This window comes from Gallus gallus, chromosome 1, assembly GCF_016699485.2.
Source record: "Gallus gallus isolate bGalGal1 chromosome 1, bGalGal1.mat.broiler.GRCg7b, whole genome shotgun sequence".
Classification (NCBI taxonomy): domain Eukaryota; kingdom Metazoa; phylum Chordata; class Aves; order Galliformes; family Phasianidae; genus Gallus; species Gallus gallus.
The window spans coordinates 23,681,059-23,698,555 of record NC_052532.1 but is presented as its reverse complement, the minus strand read 5'-3'; the positions used below and the strand labels follow the sequence as shown (position 1 = coordinate 23,698,555).

The following is a 17,497-nucleotide window of genomic DNA, read 5'->3' as shown; positions in this document are numbered from 1 at the left end:
AGTTTAGAGACTATAACATGAATAATAAAAATTTGTTATTCCTGGCCACCTTTTTGACTGATGACTCCATAGAAAGGAAGTGAAATAAACAAACACAGGGAGAAACAGAGGTACATCACCAAGAAAGTCAGTCATAGGCCTGGGATGAAGATGTCGTATCCTTTAAATAGCCACATCTTGAGAAACTTGGGGAAATCGCTACCAAAGAGAACAGGGTATCCTAGAGACACTTAGAAACCTGATTTCAAATATAGGCTGTTTCAGTGCTCCAAGAATCATATCTCCCCTATCTACTAATTACACACATCCTTTTCCATCTTGTTTTGTCCTATGTCCCAGCCATATACTCCCTTCTCCCACAACTGGAAAATGTACAGAATACATAACTTTTATACTACATTGTTTTTATAGAGAATTTTTCATTTCTATTACGTAATGGCAGTAAAGAGTGAAAGAACTGTATGTACCAGCAGAACACAGTCCTTCATTACTATGCCTCAGAGCATTGTGCCAGTCATGGATAACAGATCTGCTTGATCCCAGCAATCAGTGTGCCTGTTCTGAGCTTTCATGACTGCACAGACAACCAGCCTTACTTCAGATACACACAGCCTCCTACTGTATAATGTTGAATAATTTTTTCTATATCTGATTTGCACTTTACAGTGAAAAAGAGATGGAAATTGGAAAATACCTTACAAAAATTAGATCAGCAGACTGGCGGATATTCCCTATAGTCTCTTCCTGAATAGAAACTGTTTAATAACCGTCTTTCTCTCCTTGAAAAACAGTGAGCTCATTGTATGTCACAAACAGGAATGTGAAGTGATGAATGGCAATTCTGCAAAATCTCGTTTCCTCCGCTCCCCAGAACAATGCCAAGAGTAAGGATCACAGATTTGCTCTGACTGTGTTTATACCCTTCTTGCTTTCGAAAAAATGGCTTTAAGGTCTGGTTAATGTAGCATTGGGTGTGTTTCATTGATTTCTCCTATTGCAAAACTTATCTTCTCTCTCATTTTAAAATGACTGAGAGGATATGAACTGAGTATTGCTCTGAGGGACTGAAAGAAAAGTCAGCAAAAAGAACTTACTGAATACTGCACAGTCTGTATTTATCAGTATTTACCTATGAAGTATAGACTTGCATTTCACAGGAGAGCTCTACTACCTTCATATAAGGTGTCCAGGCCATCATGTTGGCTGTGAGCCATGGTCATACCACCGCAGGAGGCACTGAGGTGATGGCCCTGCCCAGCCTGCCATCCCTTACAAAGCTCCCTCCCATTTTGCCTCCCTCACTGGGCTGTTGGCTGTGGCTCACCAGAATGTCCTGGCAGTGGAGGGACCTGGTCTAGCAGGGAGAGATGAGTAACATCAGTAATAAGAGAGCACTACCAATGGCAGCACTGTAACTTAAACAAGACTACTTTTGAATTAAGAAAGATCCAATGCCTTATATCTGTGCAGAACCTCTACCATCTAATAATGGTCCTGTTGTCCCCTGACAACATAGTGCCATTCAAGGAACCTGAAATGACTCCCTTTGAAGGTGGCTATTATCATGGGAATTCAATAATCTCCAAAGAATTTCCTTTTAAACCTCTTAGTACTTATATGATTACACCTAATGAAAGGTTTAAGTGTAACACAAGGCTATGTCTTCCAATCACGGACTTCCACCATAATTCATGGAATCCAGCTTGGTCAGTCTCAACAATGTTGATGGGCTGTTTTAGTTTTACAGTAGAAAAGGGCCTCACAGTGGACAGCATAATGATATACTATATTTTTAATTTGATTCAACCCAGGAAACTACAGGCCTGTCAGCCTTACCTCCATCCCTGGGAAGGTGATGGAATACTTATGTTGTTCAAAGTATAAACCCTTGCAAGAGATGGTACCTTCTGTTTGCTACAACAGGCTTCCATCTAGCTAAGAAAATTGCATATTGGAATTGTGGACATTCCTTTATCAATATCTCATAGATAAATTCAATCAAGGTAGCCTTTACCATAGATAAATTCAATCAAAATAACCTTTAGAAATGACCAAACATTTGGGCTGTAAGGAAACTCGACAGAATTCAGTGTACTGCTGAAAACTGATCTCAGGAGATAGGCATGTGAAGATCCATGTTACCACCAACATATGCATTTACTGAATTCTGCACTGTCCTTCAAGGTTAAAAAATAAAACAATGCGGCACATTAATGCTCAAGAGAAGAAAGTAGTGAAATTTATAAATATATCATCTCATTTTGAATGTATTTTAAATGAAAATCTTACTTCTAATTATGAAAATGCATTATTCTAAAAGAGACCTCAATGTAAACAATAAATAAAAAAATAAAAATAAAAAAAGGAAAGGAAAAAAAAAATTGTGTTTATCAGAATATTTTCCTCTATCAGCTATTGATGACCAAGAATCAGTCCTTATCTGGCAATAGATAGATATATCATCCAACCTACATATGGGAGTTCGCACTCAGGGTGTAACTAATAATTGTCTACAGTCTTATTTTGCATTTTCCTCAAGCAGATTTATCAGAAGTGTAGACAGTTTTGAAGAATGCTGCTTTTCTCAGCTAGAGACAACTGCAGGAGGTCAAGTTATTTTCATTTCTCATCAGTGCCTTCAAGTGGCAAATTTAATGACAGATGTGTTGTGACTGGTCCATACGGAAACAAACAGACGGAAACACAAATGGAAACACAAACAGAAGCATGACAGCTAGCTCCAAAATCTGGCAATGCACACAATTCAACCTGATTCTTTCATATTATTATGGTCTTCTACTTTCACATTGCAAAATACTTCGTGAAGATTGGCTGGGCTCATATTTCATTATTTACTGGTTGTACATGATGTATTTATCTGTCAAGTGATAAATAATTAGGTACTAGATAAATATAAATAGCTTTAGGACAAATTGCAATAACTGCCTAACAGCACCTAGCAATCTAGAGCCAAGCTTTTGCAATAAGGAACCATGCTACCAATGCCACTTATTTTAGCTTAAATACGGTATTAGCCTCAGTGAAGTTGTAGAGATAATCAGTGGAATACCTTACCTAAGATCTCTGAAATTCAGCACAAAAGCACTCAAGTTTACGATGTTTGAATTGAGTGTGAAAGCAAGGTGCAACTCCTGAACCTTTTTTAATTGCATATCCACTAACGTACGAAGTAAACAGCATTTTCCCCTCTATTGCATGCAGATGTTCTATAAATTATTTTCTGTAATCTGAACTTAACTATTAGCAATTACTGAAAATGAGAAAAATCAGAGCCTGATTTTTCACTAGAAAACAAACATATACAATGGATTTATGAAAGACCAAACAAACAAATGACTTAAATACAATGGGACTAGCCTTCAGATCATTTCAACTCTTGCTATAAGAGCCACAGAAAGGCTATGAAGGAATTTTTACTTTTTAATTGCACAAGGTGATTAAAGAAACAACACCTATAAGGTAAGTACATTTTCAGGTTTTGATACCAAGACAATTAAGTAGTCTGGAGAACAACAGAAGGGAAACAAAAGGACCTATGTATGTACCAATTTTAAAGGGGCAGGCTACCTCACTTCTTGCATAGCAGACAGAAGAGAGGCTCTTGTCAAAAACGATTCCCAGTACCACGATAAGCTGTGCCCTAAAGTATTTCTGATAAAATCTCTTTTTACCACAGTTGGACAGCTGAAGGTATCTTGAGTGCTTAAAGCTGGATATTGTAAATATCCCATGGCACAACGTTTAGCGCTATTTAAAGCCTCGTGAAATTAAGTGTTTATCTTTCTAAAACTGACAGTCACCAAAGAAAAGTGTTTCCCTTTTCTAAGATTTCTATTATTGCAGTCATAGTCCGGGTTATGTAATATTAAGTTACAATATTAGAAGATAGAAAATGAAGCAAAGCATTCAAAAGAATTCAGGGCAATACCAGAGATGCTGTAAGAATTGAAGCTGATCATTAGTTCTTTTAGAAAGTTTCATGTTAGATTATGGTGGAATTTCATCCCAGTAAAATAACTTTGTTTTAGCTCATGGTTTTTGCCCTACACACTGTAAAAATTACCAAAATTAAGTTTTCACACTGAGTGGACAACATGGAAAACCTCATAACAAAGTAGATAACCTATTGCAGGAGAATTTAATCCCATCTTTCCATCTTTTTCCTTTTTTTTTTTTTTTCTTTTTTGCCAGATATTCCCATGAAAGGAGAGTTAGAAAGGACACCGAAGTGACTGAAAGGGACAGTTATCACTTCTTTTCTGCTGTACATGACAGGAAAGACTGTTTGAAGAGTAAAGATGTTATCACACCATTTTGGTGTCCTTCCTGGGAATTCAGTCCCCACTGTACAGCTCTTAAAATCCTGTGGCTGACATGAGCTTTTAATGATTCCTTGTTAGGAAATATAGGCAGTCACTGGACTGCTCAAGCTATAGGCTCTGATCTGCATCAGTCAGAAGGACTGAAAAGAAATCGCTGTAGCATGTTTGTAAACACATCCGATTTCAGGAGTATTTTCTACATAGATCACTCCAAAAGTAATGCCTCCTTTTTATTTCCATGGAAATTACAACAGATACAAAGAGCACAATAACACTGTTTGATAGAGACAATTTTCAGCTACAGAACACTTTTCAACATAACCACCTCCATTAGCTGTGCACTTCTGCCACAATGAAAAAGAACCTGCATGCTGCACTCATAACAATCTGCACCAGCAGAGGTAACCCACTGTCACTGTTACCACTGCTGAAAGGCACCATCACTGCCTCATTGTGCTCACATCCACTGCATGGTCTCCAAAAATGTTCAACAAGCAGCAATGAATGTCAGTGGGTGCAAGTTTTTCTGTATGGAGGAATTCAATTCCACACCTTTGCTTCATACGTGCTTCCATGTCAGATACCATTCTGTCAAAGTGCCCCTCTGCTGCCATCTGTCACATGACAACAAAATGTAACAGAATATTGCTGGGAAGGTTCAACCTCTACTGCCATACCACCAACATGTACATCTGCTGTTGTGGGCCAACATCATAAAATAGGAGGCATTATTTTCAGAGCAGCCCTCATATAATCTGAAGTGTAAGCAGGCAGGCTGCATGCAATATCTGGTTCCCTCCTTGGCAATGGATTTATTGTCTTCACTTTAGTAAGTGATGTAAATTCTGGCCATTTTAATCAGTCTCAGCTAGAAAGACATAATCTATTAGTCCCCACCTCACAAAAGCTTTCTAAGAAGCAAAAAAAAATTGTATTTGCAAAGCAATTTAAAATCTTCATATGCAAAGAATAACCACCACGTTATGTGTTGTAGCACACTGATATATTAAGACAGCTTCATGAACTGTTATATTTTTTACTTCTCTTTAATAAATGGTACAGTACCACAATTATCACTTCAGCCAAAGGAAGAGGAAATGAACATACAAGATAAAGGGAAAAGCAAGATTACTGCCAGTATGTTTGTTCTTAAAATTTAATGAATTTCCTTATAAAAGCCATAAAAACTTCTGTGACTGAAATAACTTACTTATGGGACTGCAAGTTGCACTCTGCAATAGCATCTCCAAAGCATCTCATGCTCCTAATGAGGAACAGTGCTAAGAGAGACTTTTCATACATTCTTGAACACAGCATGTGCACATATCAGCCAGATTCTAGCCATGCTTGCTGTTAGCTGTCATGAATTTCTTGGCTCACTGTTGAGAAGTCACTTCTGTGAGTTTGAGGCTGTGAGTGCAAAGAAGCATGGTGTTGAGTCATTCCTCGCAGTGAATTATTAGTCATACCAGAGAGACGATCTGGTCGCTGCAGTGGCTGGGCTTCTTCCCGCTACGTTAAGCACTCAGGGATTCTCAATCATTTCATATTGACACTTAATACCAAAGAAACTGAGCGGAAGGGACAAATATGCTCTCTTTGTTTTCTGGGAATACCAACTGAGGAACTGTCAGATATGGAGATCCTGATTAATATATTAAACTTAGTTTTCCAAGTTCTTTACTTGTCTCATTCTGTGTTCCAGCAGCCATTCAATTCCTGATGCTTTCAGAATCAGAAACGTAAGCTGGAAGATAAGCCCAAACTCTCTATGATACACGAAAAGAACCAGCCACAAAAAATACAGAACTAGGATACCATTCTAGAACGGCCACAAATGCTTCAATTTTACATAATATTTGTCAAGAGGCTCTTTTCTTTATGCTTTCCTCTGCACTGGGTGGAGAGGAACATTATGAGGTTTGACAAAGGCAATTGTAGAGTCCTATACCTGAGGAAGAATAACCCCTGTTTCAGTACAGATTAATGGCTGACCTGCTGGAATTCTCTGTGGAGAAGGACTTGGATGTCCGGGATGGCCACGAGCTAGCAGTGTGCCCTTGTGGGCAAGGATACCAGCAGAATCCTGGGGTATATTAAAAAGAGTGCATCCAACAGGTCATTTGGAGGTGACGCTCCTCCTCTACTCTACCATGGTGAGGCCACATCTGGACCACTGTGTCCAGTTCTGGGCTTTTCAGTTCAAGAAAGACAGGGAACTCCTAGAAAGGATCCAGCGGAGGGCCACAAAGCTGATGAGTGGCCTGAAGCATCTCCTTTATGAGGAAAGGCTAAGAGACCTCTGGCTATTCAGCCTGGAGAAGAGCAAGCTGGGAAAGGATCTTAACAATACTTATAAACATCTAAAGGGTGGGAGTCCAGTGGATGGGACTAGGCTTTTCAGTGGTGCCTGGAGACAGGAGTCTCCTCCTCTGGAGACTTTCAAAACCTGCCTGGATGCTCTCCTATACAACCTACTCTGGGAAGCTTGCTGCAGGGGATTGGACGAGATGATCTCCTGAGGTCCCTTCCCTGTGATTCTCTGATTCTGTAACATTATCTTCTAATTGTTCTGCAAATTAGTGGATTCAAAGCATACAAGACACTTTCTCTGGGATGAAAGTCATCCACATAAACAAGTAGGTTCACTTGAGTACTCTCAAGCCAGATCTCTTTCTCAGCAGTTGGATGACTGCTGTCTCTGAAAAACCAGATTATGGATAGATTATGATCAACAATGATGACTATTAAGTCTCATTACAAAATACACATTAAGACACACACACACACACACACACAAAGGTTTTAAAAGACCTGGCAGGCATTTAGGAATTTTAATGGAAGACTAAAAACAACCACTGCATTCTGTTATTCCAAAATCTCTGAGAAACCAGCTTATGGCAATTGCAATATTATGGTTCTCTGAGTCATTTCTTCCTATTTGAAGAATCATTGCAGGAGCAGCCAAGATGAAAGCCATGCTCCTGATCTACAAGGCACAGACATCCAGTAAAAAAAGCACAGTGGGAACCACTTACATGCTGAACTGTCTAATCCCCTCTCCAAAATCATTGTTCTTCTCAGCTGATGCATGCAAACAAATAAAAACTTGTTTTTTGCATTTCTATAGCAAGACACTTGTGATTTGCTCCACCTGGAGGACAAATGCAATGCAGCCTTTCAGTGATTATGACATTGGTATTCATAAGCAGCTGGTTCCAATTAGTAGTTTTAGATAAACAGAATAATGGATACAAGTGCATGTGACACTCTCTTATTTTGTCTGTTTAATGCAGAAAGCAAGACTTGCTCGAATTCGTGCGGCAAAGAGTGGGAGTGCTAATGCCTACATGCAGAGCAAACGGAATGGCTTACTGAGTAACCAGCTGCAGCAGGTAATGTGTTTGTGTCCTCCACCTCCACAGTAACAGCTTAATAACAGCACAGCAGCAGTTTATTCTATTTCTCACCAGGGCACGTCAACTTGGGTCTTTAGGCAGTGTTGTCGTTAGAGGTAGATTAAGGAAAGATAAACCGGGCAATTATTACTGCTAAAGGTACTTTACAGGAGCTGATGATAGGGTAATTAAAAAAAAAAGCAACCAAAAACACACACCGAGAGAGGAAATAGCCAGATAGAAACAATGTAAGCTAGGATTTTAGAGGCAGATCTCATAGGAAAAAATCTCTTAAGAAAGCTTAGTTCATTTGCCTTCTAGGATAAGTTTATCTCATTTGGCTTTACGCAGCTAGAATGTGGGTGATAGGCTCTCATGTTCAGTGAGAGAGGTAGCTGTAGGGTACTGTTGGCACAGGTGGGTGTTGCAGAATGGCAAATGTTCCCTGGAAGCTCCTACTGTTTTTTTTCTTGGGACAACATCAGCCATTACCCCCAGGTGCAGCAGGGACCGCAGGACTGCAAGCGGCCGGAGGCAGCCCCTGGGCTGCGCAGAGCTGAGCACTGTGGGCACAGTGTTTCTCTGTCCCTGCCACTTTCTGGCAGCTCCCTGAGGGATACAGGAAGGCTTTCATTCCTCTGTGCCCTTTCTGTTTAAGAAGCATTATAAAGGCTAACGTTTTAGCGTATAGCCAGGAGAAGAGGAAGTGACTGTGATTTAGCATAAAGGGAAGCGGTCATAGCTCTTGATTCCTCTTCTGCTCAGAAGAATTCAAATCACTGAAAGAGACACCAAATGGCTTAATTGCCATGCAGCTTTCAAATACCCCGAAGTTGAATTGTAGTCTTTCCTATTATCCCACTTCCTCCCCTATTTAGTTTTCTGGTTTCCAGTGAATAATTACAAAAGCAATTAATAAACAGTGGATGCTTTCTACTTAATTCTTCATTCTGTGTCAGTAACATCTGTTGTACGCTTTCTGCAGTCAGCAGATTGGGATCACTGACATGAGTTTTTGTGTAAGCAGCAATACCACACATTCTTCAGTGCAGTGAAACGATCCCAAGAGGACAACTCTATTTAATTTCCTTCCAATAAGGCACATTCCCAAGCAAAAAATATTTTACTGTCGCTGAAATTTATGTTAACTGTAAGTACGTATATAATACAAAATTCAAGGCTTGCATGTTGATTGCACTTGGAAATTATCTTAGTCAACCTATATGGGCATTGAAAGACCTAAAATGGAAATATTTAAAAGGAGATGCAAGGGAAGGATAGGAATACTTTAATTTAAAAAGAAAAAAGTGAAAGAGTAATCATGTCCAAGGTCATTTAGGTTATCCCATGTGGAGGAGGCATTACAGTTATGCTACAGTATACAATCCAGATTAGTTCTGATCAAATACTTGGATAGGAGCCCTCTTGTTCACAAATGAGGCTAATACGGAGTTCTTTGTATTAACAGTCCTCCAGTGAAGAAGAACAGGCCTTTGTTAGCAAGTCTGGCTCTTCCTTTGAAACGCAGCACCACCACCTGCTTCACTGCCTGGAAAAAACTACGGTAAAAAAAAAATGTTTTCCTGTAAATTTCAACATTAGTCTAATTCTGAACGTTTTCAGTATTTCTTCTAAGTAATAAACTTTTTGTGAATGTGATTAGTTGGGAAGAAAAGCCATTTTATTGTATTTTAAAGCTTGGAACCCTCTGCACTTGAACAGGAAAGTGAGAGCCAGGTGAGAGCCTCACCTAGTGTGAAAGGTAATATGACATCAGCCTAGCCTAGCAGCATACGTGGCCTTCAGTTGCAGGTGATGGAGCACCAGCATGGGCTGTTCAGAGGCTGTGCAGTCTCCTCCTTGGAGATCTTCTATAGCTGCCTGGATGCGGCCCTGGCTCCCTGCTCTGGGTGTCCCTGCTGGAGCAGGAGTTGGGCCTCCAGAGGTCCCTTCCAACCTCAATTATTCTGTGGTTCTATGAAATCTATTTTGCAGCTTCTCTTTAAGATCTGGATACATAGTGGAACTTGATGTTATTTCATCATTACATTACTGTCTTGTTTTTTATTATTAAAAGACATAGTAATTCTTCTGGTACATTTAATGGATAGTAATGTGCATCTCTTACTACTCTTTCTCAAAATAAAAGTAAAAAGTTTTCCATTTCCAGACATTGCTAAAATATTATGTATTCATATATATAAGTCAATGTTCTCCTGTTGACAACTTTTCCTTGTAAATAAAATGGCCCATTCATTATATCACTTAGCTAGTAATATGTCATCTCACGGGTGCTTATGTTTTTCCATGCTTACCTTTGGAATATTCATTTTTATATAATGGGTTGTAGGACTCAATGTCTTGTTTCCTATTCAGAGTATAATGTAGTTACTTTGCCAATATTCAGGCTGGGTCCTTTTGGAACATTTTTGAGACATTCTGTACTAGAACCTGATAATAGTAGTCTGCCTTGAAATGTTCCACAGTTGAATATTGCAAACGTATTTTGAAAACCTAGTAGTAGCCACAGGTCTTGTTAAACTCTCATAGAAATCATCAAAAAAAATCCAATTGGTGGAATTTGACCCCAAAACATTCATATTTCCTCTAATTATAAGGATGGAATATGGAAACTTAATGTAAGCAACTGTCTGGCCAGATCTTGCATTCCAAAAATTTAAGAGGCAAGTAAAATTTTAGGCACCCAGACTGTGGAATCTGGAAGGCAGCTGTTTCCTGGTATACCAACAAGAACAAGATGCCTTCTTAGTCTCTCCTCCTTCTTCAAAATAACTTCTTTTGACTGGGGCTTATACCAAATGTTAGGCAAAGGAGTATTTTATCTTTTCCAACAAATTAAAGCCAATATGATTAAATCTTTCATACTCCATGAAATGCAGCATGAGTAATGTCATGGAATTCTGTGAAAGTTACATTAGTAACGAAAATAATTGTACAAAATGTTATATTTTATAGGCTACATTTAGCTAATGTAAGAACAGTTAATTTATAAGTATAATCAAATAGATTAACTGGAGCCATTATATCATTTCAAAATGTTTCCAGTCTATATTAAAAGTTCATTCAGGAGTCCTCTTTAATGGACCCTGCTAATTGAATTCTGTTGGTTGCTCCATAAAAGTTTTAGGAAGAGCAAAATAATTTTCAATGGGAAAATGAGCAGAACTATTGGCAAATAGAATGTAAGCCCTCAAGGAGAATCTGAAGACAGTGATTAGGTCTTTTTTCTCTCTGAATTTTATGTCCACTGTGTGATAGTATTCAAAATCTTATTTGTTGCTGACACATGCTTTAGAGTAGTCGATTTTCAAGCAAATTCTTTCTTTCCGTATCAGTTGAAATGGGTATTCTTCAACATCAGTCAATTCCACACGCATTTATGTTTGAGTGAAAGAAAAGAGAAGAAACATAAATGATAATAAGCCTATGAAGGTGTTTCCATTTTTACCAAGAGTTGGCTGCAGTCGATACACTATTTATTTTACTCACATATTCTGTATTTGGGCTGTACCGCAATTCTCCTGGAAAACATGAGCCCCTTTCCAATTAGTGTGCCCTTCTTTAAGGGAAAAATAGTTTGTTCTCTTTCCAATAGATAAACATGCAGCAGGCTAACAAACCTGAAGTGAATAACACTGAGAAGAGTGTGAAACAAAGCATAACCCCTAAACATTTCCAGGTTATGCAGATGCCATTTGCTCGAATCTGGATTCAGTTCTATGACAACCCTATGAAATTACTGAATTTCTGTCTGTGCTGGAGTTAAGCAAGGATTGTAAGAACAAAGACCACCTTATTTAACTAAACACTGCAGAACTGATTTTGATATATAGATCTGCAGTAATAAGGAAAGTGCTGAATGGTTTTATATAACTGTTTCATCATCTCCTGCAAACAAAAGGTATATTTATTTTATTCTTTTTTTTTTTACATGGATGCATACCTTGAAACAGCGCTTCAAATCCTGCTATCTAACATGTAATCCAAACTGAAGTATTACAAAATCATCTGATAAATGTTTATCAACTTTACTGTAGTTTTGTACAGCAAATCCTATTTCTAAATGGCATTTAGGGCATTTACATAAGCACCACTTTTATTTTTATAAATAAACATAATCCCCCATTTTATGGTACTCCACAGATAACGGGCATTCATAGCGCAGCCTACGATATGGTTTTACAAAAGAACTTGGATTATTTTTTCATAGCTAAGTACTTCGAGAGTTTTGTTCCAGTGTTTACATTTGTATTGGTATTCAGCCCAAGCTACTAGGGGCCAAACACTATAATCAAGACTAAGCTGTCTAACTTTACCGATTTATTCACTTGTACTGCTTTAAGCCTTTAAGTAAGCATAATTAATATGTTCATTTTAATTAACTTTCTGCACGTGCTTTGTCCCTTTGCTGGGTTCCTTTGTGCTAGAATCACGAGTTTGTGGATGAACAGCTCTACGAAGAGAGCTGCATGGAGGTTTCTACAGTCAATAGACCCCCGAGCCACAGCCCCTCGCTTTCGTCCCAACAAGGCGTCACTGGCACTTGCTGCTCACGAAGACATAAAAAGACATACCGCATCCCCAACACTGCCCTGACGGGCAGCCGCCACGGCAGCGTACAGGAGCTCAGCACCATCCAGATCAGATGTGTAGAGAGGACACCTCTGTCTAACAGGTACTTCCTAGCATCAGCACACCAGGAGCTAAAACTTACGAATACTAGGTTCACTAGGAATATGCTTTGGCCTCCACAAGTAGGCTGAGAGGCTGCAGATAAAAACTGAAACTGTCATCTAAAAATGGACAGTAGTCCTGAAATAGCCCACACTCTGTTTTCTCTTAATGTAATTCTAAGATAAAAGAATAGTCAATCTCTTTTCATTTCTGACCTCTTATGTCCTCCCCATAAACCGTTGTGTGCTCTTTGCACAGAATAGCATCCAGTGACTCCAAATGATATAAAGCACCAAACAGTACAGCTCACAGACAAACATGGAATAAGAAAAAGCACAGAAAAATGCAGTTCACATATACAAGACAAGAAAATGGGGAGTAAAGGAGAAGTTTGTCACTGCTGTTTCTTGATTTCATTTGTGAACATAGCACAAATGACACTTTCAAATAAGGTAGAGAAAAGGGAAATAAAACTAGATTGCCAGTCATGAGTGCTATAGTAATGAGAAAGTCTCTACCAAACAAAAAGTATGAAATGGACAAGAAAAATGTATTTTGTATTTTGAGAAGTTATTACAAAAGTGAGGAAAGTACAGTTTAAGTCTGCAATTTATTGAAAATCTCTGTACTCTCACAAATATACTGTTTGACTTTTAGGTGTATCTGAGCACCATCTCTGAGAACACAGCAATCAGGGGACTCAGAAGTTTGTTTTCCACTGAACTCAGACACACTGCCATTTAAAAAAAGAAGTGTTCTCAGCATGAGTTACTAGAAAGATTCACTTTTTAAGTGACATTTTGAGTAGCTTGCTTTGAATAGCTATTAGGTTTGGATTTCAATTCTGTGAATAATTCAGCAGCTTGTAGCTAATGGAGCATTTCAGCTCTTGGTCACCACAGAGCTCTGATCTATCTTGAATTGCCTGGATCCATCCTTTCTCTGCTGGCAGGCTTTCCTGTACCACACCTCCCATCACAGAATAACTGACATAATGCAAAATAAATAAATAAATAAATAAAGCAGCCCCGTTAAAAATAAAAGAGAACTAAATAACAACAAAGTTTGAAATGCCAGTCTTAAGTTTCTTATGATGCTGAGGTTCATTAACTCAAACTTAGTTTGTGTTCATATCACTGTGTCTTACTACTGAAGGTATATAACGTACAAAGGCTTTTACATAAAGATGGCATAGGGGAGTCTGTAGGGTACTGGGAGTTCCACTTAGTTTCTGCTTCCCTGCAATGTAAGGCACTTGTCAATGATGTCTGCTCCCCATTGAGCAGCCCAAATGCTTCCCCTGCTCAGAAACGCTTAGGTGATGAGCTATGAAACTTTCAGAAGCACAGAAGGTGGGAAAGAAGGGAGAAACAGGCCATGGCCCTGGGCTGCCTCCTCCTGGGGTAGGTGTTGGTAGGGGTCCAGTGCCACTTTGTCCCTCTGAGCTCTGTATCAAGGCAGGGCAGAGAGGATGGCACTGAGCACACATCAGGTGTGCAGGAACATGGACTTGCTTTCTTCATGGGTTCTTGTTTCTTCTTCCAGCCGATCCAGCTTAAATGCCAAAGTGGAAGAGTGCGTTAAACTAAACTGTGAGCAGCCTTACGTCACTACAGCAATAATTAGCATCCCAACACCTCCTGTCACCACACCTGAAGGAGATGATAGGCCAGAGTCTCCTGAGTATTCGGGAGGAAACATTGTCAGAGTATCCGCTTTATAAAATAAGGAATTATTTATAAATTAGAATAAAGACCACTTACAAGCTGAGCTCAAGCAGAGAGAAATGAGTCCCGAGGAATGAGAGAGCTGACAAAGACAACACCCCCTGATGCGTGTGCCAGCAGCAACGGAGTGAGACGTTCAGGAGTACCACAACAATTTGTGGCTGTCGGTGTCACAGCGTGGAAACCAATGGAGTTTCTATATACTGTTGGAACTGACACACAGTGGAAGCTTCTGTGACCATCCTGACTTACTATAGAGCACAATGAAATGTCCCCATTGATGCTTCTTCTTATCATGAGAGTTCTTTTTAGAAAAAAAAGAAAAAAAGAAAAAATACACATAAAAGAAAAAAATAGAAACCTGTGTTCCTGCTGAATGCAAAACAAGAAACATTTTGATAACATGTCTTTTTTTCCTCCTGTTAATAAACCACAAACTTGTTGAGAAACTATGAAAAAAAAAAAAAAAAGAAAGAAAAATGCTCATAATGAAATAAGTTTGTACTGACTGAAAGAAATACAACCATAATGCATGCTGAAATTATTTGGAGCTGTGATCTCAGTTTACTTTTGTTGTTTTTCAGATTAGGCATGATAAAATATTACTGTAGAAAGGGGCATTTCTGTGCACTTACAACAAGCTGATTGTTAATGTTCCATGGTAGTTGTATAAATAACTTCCCTTTGAAAAATGCAGTATTTCTTATTCAAACACTCATTAGTGTACTAAAGCTGTTCAGTTAGTTCAATATTTACTATTGTTTTACCTTGCTTCCTAGGTACTGTTACAACTGCAATAAGTCATTGTACACCTGTTGTATCAGGAATCAGGATTTATTTTTCTTTAAGGTATTTTACACAACTTCATCTACACTATAAACTTCTGATGGCAAATATCTACATAATCTTACAGCCAAACTGTGCACCACAAATGTGCTATTCAGTCACTGTTCTTTTTGTCCTCTATTTCTACGACAGTTCACTGTCCGCTCCAACATTATCATGCTGTTTGGGATTTCAAGGCTACTAATGGACAGGCATAGTCCTTAGTTCTGTAGACATCTTGTCTCATTCTGTATTTTCAGAACAAACCTCTTGTCCCAGGTGTACTGTTGCAGGATCACTCCTATTTGAATTGAGATTAGAACAAAGGTAGTTTGGGGATCAACTAACATTTCTCTCTCAACTTTCCCCACGGATGTTCTGCAGCATAGAGAGTGCTGGCTGCAGTGGAAGACACTGAAAGACATTCAGTAAAAACAGTGGCAAAATTATTCTTGCAATTATCTACAAACTTGAATCCTAAAATTCGTTTGAGAATTTATATTGTGTCAAGATATTTAATTACCTAAGATCATTGATAAATAATGGGTTGGGAATCAAAGCTATAAAAATGTGACTGATTTCTATTGGAATTTGCCAATGGGCAGGTCTAACAGGTACTATGAAGGCTCTCTTAGTTAAGGTTTTTTGGCTTCATTTCTAGAAGACATTGATGTTAGCAGAAACCTTTCTGATTAAAAAAAAAATGACATTTTTCTTCATGAGAGTGCATTAAAAGATGTATCATAATGCTTCCTATGTACACAAACTACCATACATCCTATACATCAAATATACATGGAATATTTGCATATCAGTGCATACATATATACATCAAGAACACTGGATCAGAAATTATTGCATGTCTGCAAAATAAAATATGCATATAAATCAAAAGGCTCGGTACATTAGAGAACATTACAATAAATGATTAACACAGTTATTTAATAGTTTCAGTAGTGTATATTTCAATATAGTATTTGTTAGCATTCTACTGACCTTAAATTTTACATTAGGAGATGACACCCACTAAAAACTGAAACTTGCTGATAGTACACTTTTTACTGAACACAGATATTTCTCTGTACCTGTCAACAGAGACTGAAGAGTAGATGATGGACTATCATGCTACAGTATATACACCAAAATATAACAACGTCACCTACTAGAATTGAACTGCAATTAACAGGAGCATATAGTGTAATGCATTATGCTTTTTTTCTTACTGCTTACTTATTCAGAAGCTTGGTTAATTTGCAATTATCAACTCGCTTTTTGTGCAAATCGGAAAAAAAACTCACTGTAAACCGAGCTTCTAAATTTCTTTCAGATTGTAACAGATAGCAGAAGCACAGATTGTCCTCTGACAGAAGAACACTCATTTTGAGTAATTCTGATGTCAACTACGTTGTGTTGCATGCCTCTCTTTTACCCTGTTAGAAAATTGCAGTAAATCTACTGAAGCTGGTGGGATACCTAAGTTTTAAAGGGGTTAACATGAGAGGTAGAATGGACCTTGAGCTTATACTTACTTCCTTCATCTACCCATGGTCACTCATAAAAAACTGGCTTGGTCCCCACCTTGTGCTAAAAGAACTATTGACATAAAACTGCCTTTACACTAGCAATCTGCAACAACTGCTTAATGCCATACGGTACTTCTTGAATAGGAACATCATTAACTAATGTTAAAAGGCAGTTACAGAACTCAGTTTGGGACAGATTACATACAACCCAAGAAACCTATTGACTCCATCAGTTCATGTGTCTCTTAACATCTCTTTATTCTCCTTTTTGCATGGACTAAAACAATTGCACTAGAGCAATACACTTGCATAACAGTTATATCCCAGAATCAGCGTGTACTTTCATTCTTAAATTACAGTTTAGGGAATAATTTAGTATGATTTTGCAGAATTCTAGTCTTGTCTCATATCTCCACGTCACATGCGAAATCATTACGTTATTCTGAATTTGGAAAATACACATTCTTTTGGTGTTTTAGGTGATTTAAATGCTGTTTTGGTAGTGAATGACTGTTGATGACTGTGTAAAATGCATCTGTACTGTACATGAGATGTAATTATTTCTGTGTATCATACAAAGAAACCGAAGTTGTTGTTTTTGACAATTTTGTTTGACAGTCATATATCGTATTTCAGAAGGCAGCATAATACATGCGTTATGCTGAATAAATAGACATTTGAGGAGTACTTAAATAAAACATCTGCATGCTTGAATGGGTCAACCTAGTTTTGCAATAACTTATTGATGGAACTTGTTTGTTTGTTTGTTTTTTTCTTTTCCTAACAAGATTCAAGGAGCACTCAATCTGAGGCCAGGGAATTTCCTCAATACTAGTTCCAGGCAAGCACATCTGAGCTCATCTAAACCATAAGAGTCACCAAGATCACTCTGCAACAACTGCACCGCACAGAGCTGCTCTACTCAGTGTGGGCAGCCTCCACATTTCCCTTCCCCACTCCCTTTGCTAATAGAGCTGCTAAAGGAG

General features: G+C 38.3%; 1 protein-coding gene across 2 annotated transcripts in view; it reads left to right on the top strand.

Annotated features, from left to right (window-relative positions):
* Nucleotides 1–17,233, top strand: part of KCND2 (potassium voltage-gated channel subfamily D member 2) — a 267,993-nt gene extending 250,760 nt beyond the window's left edge. For both annotated transcript variants that reach the window (XM_015276625.4, NM_204279.2), the window contains exons 4-7: nucleotides 7,640–7,738; nucleotides 9,210–9,305; nucleotides 12,190–12,437; nucleotides 13,982–17,233. In XM_015276625.4, the coding sequence (XP_015132111.1) occupies nucleotides 7,640–7,738; nucleotides 9,210–9,305; nucleotides 12,190–12,437; nucleotides 13,982–14,159 (621 nt within the window). In that variant the 3' untranslated portion in view covers nucleotides 14,160–17,233. The remainder of the gene's footprint in view (nucleotides 1–7,639; nucleotides 7,739–9,209; nucleotides 9,306–12,189; nucleotides 12,438–13,981) is intronic.
* The last annotated feature ends 264 nt before the right edge of the window (nucleotides 17,234–17,497 follow it).